The following is a 9,882-nucleotide window of genomic DNA, read 5'->3' as shown; positions in this document are numbered from 1 at the left end:
TGGGAGGGAAACACATTTTCTGGCATTTATTGTTCACTATTAGCAGAACTGTACAATGTGTACCCAAAGTGGAAGATGCCACCCTTGAAAAAGTAAGAGCAACAAAGCAGCAAAAGAAAATACTAGTCTGCATGGGCAAATTGCAACTTTTTTGTACACATTTGTTACAGCTCAATTCTGAATTCACCTGTAGAGCATATACAGTTTCCAATTTATTAATTAATATTCCTGCATAGGATTTTATACATCGTCATTTTCTACATTTGGTTATTTTGTGCATTAGACGTAAGTACGCTCTCCCAACCTACGTGTCACTAGATGCCACTTTTATGCTACACAATACATCGTCATGGCTAAGTAACTTAAATCAAAGCCTAAGATTGTGGATAAACAAAACATTTAGCCAAATTACTCAGGAAAACCTTTGTAGTTCTTCATAACAACTACTGTCCCCCTTCTTCCCAGTACATTAACTTCTAGCAGCTGAATCATTTGCACTGTAGCGGGACCATGTTATTTTATCTTAAACGAAGTGTCCCTTCGGCTCTTTCCATCAGCAGCATCTGAACAGAGAAGCCAGTCACATTTTCTTCATGGTACGTCGCCAGTATCAGTGCTTTAGTCAGACCCTCGAAAGATCCTTTCACCCATGTCCTTTTAAAACCGTGCCCTCACTGTCCCTCCACCGATCGAGCGCCAGTAAACAAGTAGAAGCCTGGCGCAGGTCCCAGGAGGCCGGGCGAGATCTCCCCACCAGTGTCCTGCTCCTCTTGTCGCCGGCTCGTTCCTTCTCCCACAGGCCGGAGCCTCGGAGGAGCTGTGCGGGTGTGGGAGCTTAACCTAGTTGCCTTTTCGTCGCCACGGTACGACCCTGTCAGTATGAAACGATGCTGGAGGAGGCCGGTCCCAGACCCGCCGCGTTTATCTGCAGATTTCCAGAGGAGCTTGACCTTCGCATGTGAGGGAGCAGGTACGGGTCGCTTCCCATCTGGTGAACGTCGATCCGGTCCTCCTTCCTGTATGCCAAGCACCGCCTGATGAAGGCCTAGAGGGGGAGGGCGTCAAAAATGTGCCCGTCAATTGGATGTTTTAAAAAATGATAAAAATGATTTTGTTGACAGCTCATGACTCATTTTAAAATGGCAGTGTCCTTTCCGGAAGCACGTTCCCCTACCTTTGCCTCATTGCTGGAAACAGGCTTGACAGGGAACTGAACATCCGTGGCTTTCAGTATGGTGTTCTCTTGCAGGATGTCCTGTTGGGACTGATTGTGGCCAAAAGGCTGAAGAAGAAGTTGGAGCAGTTGTCAAAAATGATTCAAGAGATCGAAAAAACATCCAAGGGTAGAATTTGCATTGTTTTCCTCACCTTCCTTCCATACAGACACTGAAAAAAGATGACACCCACAGACCACACGTCCACCTTATTGGAGATCTTTGGAGGTTCTTTGCCAACGACAAAACATTCAGGAGGCAAGTACCTGGACATAATAATTTAATGGAAATCAAAGTTATCGACTGAAATTAAAGTACAATCTGGGAGGCAACGATTCTTTCTCAATCTATGTACAAAGATGCATAGCCAAAAAAAGCTGACTTGGCGTTTAGTGACCGTATCAAACGGATAAACAGGATGGAGAGATACGGAGCACTAGACAGTGATTTGTATCAGATGTGTTTGTGGGAGCTTTAGTCTCACCAATAGGTGCCTGCGCCCTGTGATGTCAGGTCCATCCCATCCACGCCGTAGTTGTCATCATCCATGATTTTTGACAGACCGAAGTCAGTGATTTTGATTTCCCCACAGGCCGTGCCATCCACCAACAAGATATTGCCTTGAAATCAAAGTAAAAGCAGTCAGCACAAAAGACCCGACTGCTGCTGCTGCTTGAACTCGCTCGACTGGCCTCACTGTGCCACCGACACGTTACATCGGCGTGATGCGCCGCTAGTCCAGAGGCGTGCGTTTACCTGGCTTAAGGTCGTAATGGATGATGGGAGGTTTGATTTCATTCAGGTATCTTAATGCGTTCACAATCTGCATGACGATAGACCGCGCCTCCTTCTCGGACATTAGCTTATGCTGTTTCAAGTAGAAATCCAAGTCATTGCCTTCGCAGTACTCCATGACGGTGCAAAACCTAGTGAACGCAGGAAAAGAAAAAAAAAAAAAAAAAGAGTATTTAAGGCGCACATCCAACAGAAACCCTCAACAGAAAGTGTCAAAAACAATGATTCAAGTGCACTAACGTGTCGGTGTCCAATGAGAAGTAGTCATAAAGTTTCACTATTCTGGGGTGGTCCAGCTCCTTGTGTATTCTGTACTCTCGGCACGCATGTCTGCGGAGAGGAAGATGGTTTTGCTTCTATTAGCAACCACAGCGTGAGGCGTCTGGGCTTATAAACGGGAATAACTAAACTATGCAGGCAAAGCACATCAGAAACGCTCAATTAAGTTTGTCGAATTTCAAACACTTGTAAACTGCAGGTGAGGTCACACATTTCCACATTGGCCAACATACTTGTGATAGTTCTCCTTTTTCTCCTCTCTCCAGTTCTTGTTAAGTTGATGGATTTTTACAGCAGCATATCGTTGCTCAATCAAGTCAAAGGCCTGCAGAGCATATGCACAAAAACGTTATTACATGAAATTATTTCAGCTTGACACCTGTAACAGTCAATGACTCACCTTGTAAACTTCACTAAAGCCCCCTCTTCCCAGAAGGTGTAGGAGCAGATATCGTTCATTCAACGTTGGATGATCTTTAAATCTTTGGATAGAGAAAAAAATATATAAAATAAAAATGGCATTTTTAAACAAGCATCATCCATTGGGCCGTAGCTCAATATGACCACTATGGATGAGGACACGGCCCTTGTGTGAACATCATGTTCCAATGTCAATGCAGTAAGTGGGAAAGAGATTGACTCAGACTCACTGTGAACTGTCCTCATTATTTATTCTCTTCAGCTCCCGAATGTGAAGGTTGCGCACTCTCTCCAGACGCTCCAGCTCCGCCTGGATCTCAGCCTCTTCCTATAAATGATTCAAGCACACAGAAGGAAGTTAAAAACTCTTACTAAAAGGAGGAGAGTGCCTCAAAAACCCTCTCGTACACAGCAGACTAGTTGTGCACTCAGTATTTAAGGTTTTACTTAGGGTGAGATGTGAAAATAAATGAATATTTTAATAGCGGCATTAAAAGGAATGTGGGGAAAACCTTCTTAAGATGTCCGAGTCGCAGTTTGAAGATCTCTTCCTGTTCGTGGTATTCTGCTAGGGTCAGCCTTTCCAACAAAGAGATAAGAAACTTTTGATTTTGTGCATAACGTGTTGTTAAAGTTGCTTCGCAACGGCCGAATATAACAAAGGATCAAGCCAAAATGACAACACATTTGCCTGGCGATTGACAGGTGATTTACTTACAGCTGAGGTAGGCTGGGTTTTAGAAAGGGGTCGCTCTCTGCGCCATTCACCGCCTTTGTTTTGCGTTGCTTTGGCTCAGAGTTTGTGGTTGGTGCTTGGGCGTTGGTAGAGGATGGAGGTTTCCTCTTGGCTAGAAGTTTTCTCTGCCTCTCAATTTCCTCTCTCTGTTGGTTTGTACACTCTTGCTGTCTGCAGATGGAAAGAGCTTTTTGTTGAAGTACACTAGAAACACTTCGATACCCCTTCTCAAGGTCTGCTTTAGAAATCAATTAATTTGAAACCATGAAACACCATGATTAAAAAAATAAGCTGATTTTTTTGACACACGCACACACACGCAGCAAGAAGATGGTCACTAAGAGTAGAAAAGCTCCTTACTTCACAAGGTTCTGGAAGGCATAGCCATCAGTCCACTGCTCTGTGAATGACGCTCCATGTCTCACTGTAGTGAAATGGCCTAAACGAAGTCGATCTTGCATGCTTTTCTCCCGGCAGGCCTGCTTCTCCTGTGTGCTCTGAAGAACATCACAAGATAAAAGTTTTGCATAACAACCTGCAGACATATAAAAAGGGTATATTGGGTGTTAATAAAGGGTTAAGAAAAACAATATTTACCTTTTCTATGAGCAACTTCTTGCTCATAGTAATGCATTTATTCAAGCGTTCCTTGTACTTTTCAAGTAATTTTTGTTGTTCATCTATCTGTCTCCTGAGATCACAGTTTGCCTAGAAAGCAAAAAAAAGATAAATCAATTTATTAAATTATGCTTTTAATACAATAGTTTAAAATCTTTAAAAAAAATACCAATCATAATGTAGAGGATTAAAACAAATTAGTTGGTTCTATTATTAAACAATGCTTTGGCAAACATGGACTGATTAGTTTTGCATTTAAGTGACACATGAGCTCAGTCAAACCTTTCTGCAAAGCAGTTAACAGTAAGGCTTCCACCTTACCCGAAGCAAGTCATCTATTCTCCCCTCCTTCTTTTCGAGGTCAAGGTTCTTAGTGCTTTCCAGGGCAGCCAGCTTTAACACTGTGAGGTCGGTCTGGAGCGGAATACAACAAAAGAAGTTTATTAAAAAGCTGCCAAGAAGAGAAAAAAAAAAAAAGGAGCGACTACAAAAGAGCTGCTGAAGTCCTGAATGGTCACAATCCCTCCTCACCTGAACAAATTTGACTGCTAGTTGCTTTGGCTGCGTCAGGTGGTCCCCAAAAGACAGACTAGTAGGAGGTGAACTATTTTGTCCAACCTGCAACAGGAGAGAGAGACAGATAGTCCTTTAAAAAGGAGGGGACAACACCAAAAAAAGAAGCAAGTACACGTTTGGCGTTTCTTACATTGATACCCTGAGCGGAGAGGGAATGGGAGTTCTGGGGCGATCGAATCACTGGTGGGAGACCTCGGACAGGACTGGAGCCATTTCCTGCCTGAAACTAAAAAGGTTTAAGAGATACAAAGGTGACATCACGGCCCAACATTTGACAGCAGCAGACCCACTGTGGCTTTTATTAACCCATTTTAAAATCACAGTACAGTCATTTAGAGACAGGATATCGAGTAAACCACAGTGGTTGAAAGACTAACGCAGCACATAATACTCGCTCAACACCTCCTTAACATGTAGGAAAACTTACATCAAAATAATCACTTATTTTGGGTCCTCGCGCAATTGATTTCCCTGTAAAAGGAAAAGAATGAATTTAATATTTTGAAGATTAAATGCAAGAATGAGCAGAAAGGGAACCAGTTTTACATTAAGACAATCACCTTGGCTGCTCTCTGACTGGAGCTCAGGTTTCCTTTTTCTGCCTCTAGGTGTTTCTGACTGTTTCTTCTCCGGAGTCTGAAAGATTAAATCATATGCTTCATATTCAATGGTTATTATTTTAATACAATATCTTCAGACTTATTCATATCTTAGTTTGGATATAAACTGATCTTGCATCAAGCCTTTACTCTAACATTTAATCAAATGACTCAATGTAAAACAAAAGTATTGCTTGAAATTCCCATGACAGATTTGAGGCATAACGATAGCAATCTCTCATTGCAGATTCATTTCCGTATGGTTCAGTCTTTGTATTGAACACCCTTAACAGAATAAACCGTAGTTCAAGATGTAATTTTATGCCTACCGAATAAGCAGGAGAACTGCCTCTTTTCACTTCGGACCCCTATCAAAATGAGAAAGACTACTTTTTAGACAATCATCATTCTGTTCACAAGTTAGAAGACTTTTCAAATAGACTGATTGAAAATAAAAGAGCTCTACAAGTATTCTTAAAAATAGGAAATATTTAACAAACACATTCGGAACAAGCCTAGATTTTCTTCATAACCGTACTTTTCCACAAGGACTACCATTTCATAAACTTCCATAGACACCAAATGCAACCAGCGGGTACTGGTCGGATCCGTTTGTTCCTAATCAGACATGAGGAACAATGTCACAAAGGATTGCTGAGCAACAGCACTTTTAGTTTTTGTATGAATAGCAGTTTGTAAAAGGTCAATTCAGCTGGTCAAAATATGGGCTAAAAGAAGGGGTGTAGAAGAAAGGGATTTTTAGCTTTTAAAATTCTGAATAGAATCACAACTGACAAGGTTGGGTTTTTTTTAAAACCTTTCTACAAAACAACAATTAGCTATTGACTTTAATGTTAAGGGTTCAAATTATTAACTGCCTCGATGCGTCACCTGTCCCATGAAATGCGGTATCAGCGGTTTCCGATTCATGCTATTGTTCCTGTCACTTTTGTTTTGATAGGTGTCGCAAATATGTTTTTCATAAAATTAGAATATCCATCTATATAAACGCTACGTTTTGATGTACATTGTTATCAGGAAATGACCGACGTACATCAGGATTGAAGATTTTGGATGTATTGACCAGCAATCACATGAATGGATGGCTTTAGTGTTTTTTTTTGTTACTGAGTAGGTGCATCGTAAATGATGCCACCACAAGCTGCCGTGGACGACCGCTGTTGAAAGAATGGTTCCATATGCCGACCTGACCATCTCCAAACGTTGTCTGAGGAGTCGGCCCTCAACACACCTCTCCTCGCATGCTAATGCCAGGTCTGAACAGGGCTCCCACCAATTCATTTAAAGATTAACATTTTACACGGGTAATCAATTAACACACACACTAAAATATATATATATATATATATATATATATATATATATTATAAAAATGATAAAAACTGTGTGTGAATGGTTCAGTTTACCTCTGACTCCTTGTCACTTGAGGATCCAAGGCTTCCAAAACTTTGATTTGAACATTCATTATTGGTCAATCCCTGAAGAAAGGATTTGAGATAAGACGCAGACAATTAAAAACACTACTTTTTATTCATCGTGGAGCACAAACGGCAAAATATCCACTCACTTTGGTTCCTGCACTTGTGCTGCCAGTGCTGCCTCCTGTGCTGCCGCCCACCCCGCCCATAAAGCGCGCCTCCAGCAGCTCCTGTCTCCGGGGGTCCAGGCTGTTCAGCTCGTCCATGGTGCCTGGGAGGATTAGCAAACATTCACAGTAAGTCTCAAATTTTCAACAATCGGCTTAATGAGACGCACCCACTCAAGGGCAGATGACACAGTTGCATTGACAGTGGGAGCGGAGTTAAAATAAAGGGGACTTATTTAGTCACACATGCAGCCCCAAACCCTCACAGGTAAACCGGACTACTGGCCAGACCGACTCATTCCACTACAATAACACAAAATGATGAGCAGAAGCCCAGAAGGAAAGCCATCGCCGCCCCACAAACACGGTTATCCTGAGGGTCCAGGAGCAACGTTTGAAATGCTAGGCGCTGATGAGCACCGTGCTCCTGTGGGACCGTTACGTGAGCTCCTCAGGCTCCAATGTTGCTGCTGACTCAGAGAGGTCTGTCCAACAAAGCTGTGCTTTAATGAGACGACCATTTTGAATCTACGAAAAGCCATCAATGTAAATGAAGGAGAACCCAATACACCGAATGACAAATGTAAATAAAAACTATTAAGTCACAACAGCTGGGAATAGAGCAAACGTGTGGTCAAACAAAGGCGAAATAATGAATGAACCATGAGTCTACACCATAAATGACCAAGTGCACCGCATGTGGCTTCAAATCCAATTTGTAGTCCATTTCGCTGCAGGAAGTGATCTTCTGCTTGCATCAGTTTTTGACGACTAGATGAGCGAACAAGACCATCTTGGACAGAGTACACAGCAGCGCTAAATATTCTGTAATCACCCATTCGCTATTCAAATGAATAGCACATTTTTCCATTTTCTCCTCAATACGCTTCGGCTGACGAGTTTTAACTGACGTGGCGAGATAGCGCCGCAATACCCGCAAGAAGCAATTTTGAGTCAAACAAAAAATGATCCGACTCAATTATCTTTAGGAGGTGTAGCTGCTGTTTTTTTAAAAAAAAAAGACAGTCTGGTTCTAGCTGGCTCCATAAAATTTATCTCTCGAATTGTTTACGCGAGTTTCCCCATCTCAGCGACAGATAAGCTGTGTGGGTTTTCCCACCAGGAATTCCCTTTGTCTCAAAAACCGAGGCCTCATGCATAACTATTATCTATATTCCAGCCCCTGCAGGAACATGTGGTTGAACCCTTACAACTCCTACTGTGGATGTCATTTTGACTCGCTGCTGCCGACTCGGCTGACCACCTGTTTTAAAGCACTTGGAAAGTCATGAAGAAAATCCTCTGCCAGGTTAACGCAATCATTCATGCAATGCACGCATTGAACACTAATGCCGACACAATTAGAAGCCAACTGGCCACAGCTATGCAAAATCTCTTCAAGCCTGTACAGCATCCAGTGGAAGCTACTGAGGGAACAAGAAGGTGTGATAAAAACACAAGTGACAACTACGTTGGGTTCCCAAAAAAAGAGCAAATATATCTGGAGGTTAACTAGATTGTGTCACGGTGGGCATAGTGCACCGCGGACAGCAGTTCGCATCCCACGGGGCATCTCGAGCGAAGAGGATGATCCGCACTCCTGTCGTTCAGTTAGCACTACTAACAAAAAGGTCAAACCGGGCTACGTACCCTCCAACCCGGTAGCGTTAGCATCACTACGCTCAACGGTCGTTACGTGCCGCCATCGACCGATCGAAGACCCTTCTCGCCGGCTTAGGGTGACGCTCAACGTTCACGTTTAGTTAAGTTAACGTCACGTTCATTGTGACCACTGTGTGTAGACGAACAAACCCCAGTCCAGCGTTACACACAAACACACACACACACACAAAGGATAGCTAACAGCGAGACGCACACCCAACTTCTTCGGTGGTACAACGTTAACAGTCACCCCCCCCACACATACAAAAAACCCTGCTTTTCTTTACGTGCACTTAACCTTACTAATCCATTTTATATCCATCTGTAAGTCAACTAGCGAGTTGTGGGGGAATCTGCTCCGAGTACGGCAGCGTGTTTGGAGAAAGATGCGCCGCGTACAGCGGTTAACCTCGCCGCTCCCGTTTAAAAGGCGTTTATCGCTGCGGTGCACTCGTTTGTCAGCCGGTTAGCGCACCGGCCGGGTCGTCCTGTGTCTCTGGTGCTAAGTTACTAGCCAGTTACTAGCTAGCCGAAGCGTTGGTGGAACGTTAGCTAGCGGAGCTGGTTTCGCCACCGAGATTCGCCCGGCGGGTTTTAAACGCAGTGCCCTGAATATTAAAAAAAAGAAATAACCGAAGGGAGCAGGTAGAAAATACGTGGGACATCTTGATACGTTCAAGCGGTACCTTCTCCGGGGCCTTCAACCACCAACACCACCACCGCCGCGGTATGTTGCCGAAAACACAGTCCGTGTTGGGGACGTGGAGAGCTGGGACCAAAGATGGCGTCCCCTCTAAACTTCCACTACTTTGGACACTCATCAAGCTACTTTTCGTGTGTTGGCACCGCGGCGCACTCGGTTAATCCTCCGCGAAAGGTTGTGCGATTGAGCGTCGGACACGGCGCGGTTCTTTTTCTTTCTTTACGTGGACACGGTGACTACCGCTGGGTGAAAGTGTCTAATTATTATCTTCACACTAACCTCCTCACGCCGCAGCAGCAGAGCGTCCGGGCTGCGGGGGCCACCTCTCCGTCTTCAAGCGGCTGCCTGTGAAACGTCATGAATCGTGTGCAAACGTGTGTTATCGTCAACGAGCAGGTGAAGCCCGGGCGTGATGCACACCTGAACCCTGCGTACGTGCATTTAGGTGCAAGTTGTAAACCGCCAGGGAATACTCACCGGAAGTGAGGAGAACAAAGTATTTTTCCTGTCATTAATATTTAGGCTAACTTAAGGATGCTAATAGAAAAAAACAGGTCCAAAGTTTCATTTTTACATTCTAATGCATATTCACTGTATTTCTCCCTTGAACCTTACGAAATGATCTCAACATAGTCAATACACTCATCTCTAGATATTAACACTGTGATCTACAA

The 9,882-nt window shown here is 43.6% G+C and overlaps 1 protein-coding gene across 8 annotated transcripts; it reads right to left on the bottom strand.

Moving 5' to 3' along the window:
• On the bottom strand, positions 1 to 9,694 carry tlk1a (tousled-like kinase 1a). 8 transcript variants are annotated; one of them, XM_040200993.2, is made up of 22 exons: positions 9,488 to 9,694; positions 6,826 to 6,947; positions 6,665 to 6,736; positions 5,567 to 5,605; positions 5,199 to 5,274; positions 5,066 to 5,109; positions 4,769 to 4,864; positions 4,594 to 4,680; positions 4,384 to 4,476; positions 4,042 to 4,152; positions 3,805 to 3,941; positions 3,427 to 3,615; positions 3,221 to 3,287; positions 2,939 to 3,036; positions 2,689 to 2,770; positions 2,522 to 2,613; positions 2,250 to 2,339; positions 1,971 to 2,140; positions 1,699 to 1,834; positions 1,369 to 1,480; positions 1,175 to 1,282; positions 1 to 1,045 (listed from the first exon to the last, which is right to left on the bottom strand). In XM_040200993.2, the coding sequence occupies exons 2-22, from the start codon at positions 6,940 to 6,942 to the stop codon at positions 875 to 877; spliced, it is 2,187 nt and encodes a 728-aa protein (XP_040056927.1). In that variant the 5' UTR covers positions 6,943 to 6,947; positions 9,488 to 9,694; the 3' UTR covers positions 1 to 874. The 8 variants fall into 8 exon arrangements, with proteins under 8 accessions (XP_040056927.1, XP_040056928.1, XP_077947206.1 ...); XM_040200994.2 differs by having other exon boundaries at positions 9,192 to 9,684; XM_078091080.1 differs by lacking the exon at positions 9,488 to 9,694 and adding an exon at positions 8,809 to 9,009.
• Between the last annotated feature and the right edge of the window lie 188 nt (positions 9,695 to 9,882).

The sequence above is a fragment of the Gasterosteus aculeatus genome, chromosome 16, assembly GCF_964276395.1.
Source record: "Gasterosteus aculeatus chromosome 16, fGasAcu3.hap1.1, whole genome shotgun sequence".
Classification (NCBI taxonomy): domain Eukaryota; kingdom Metazoa; phylum Chordata; class Actinopteri; order Perciformes; family Gasterosteidae; genus Gasterosteus; species Gasterosteus aculeatus.
The sequence above is the reverse complement of the archived record's forward strand: the minus strand, read 5'-3'. Positions and strand labels throughout refer to the sequence as shown.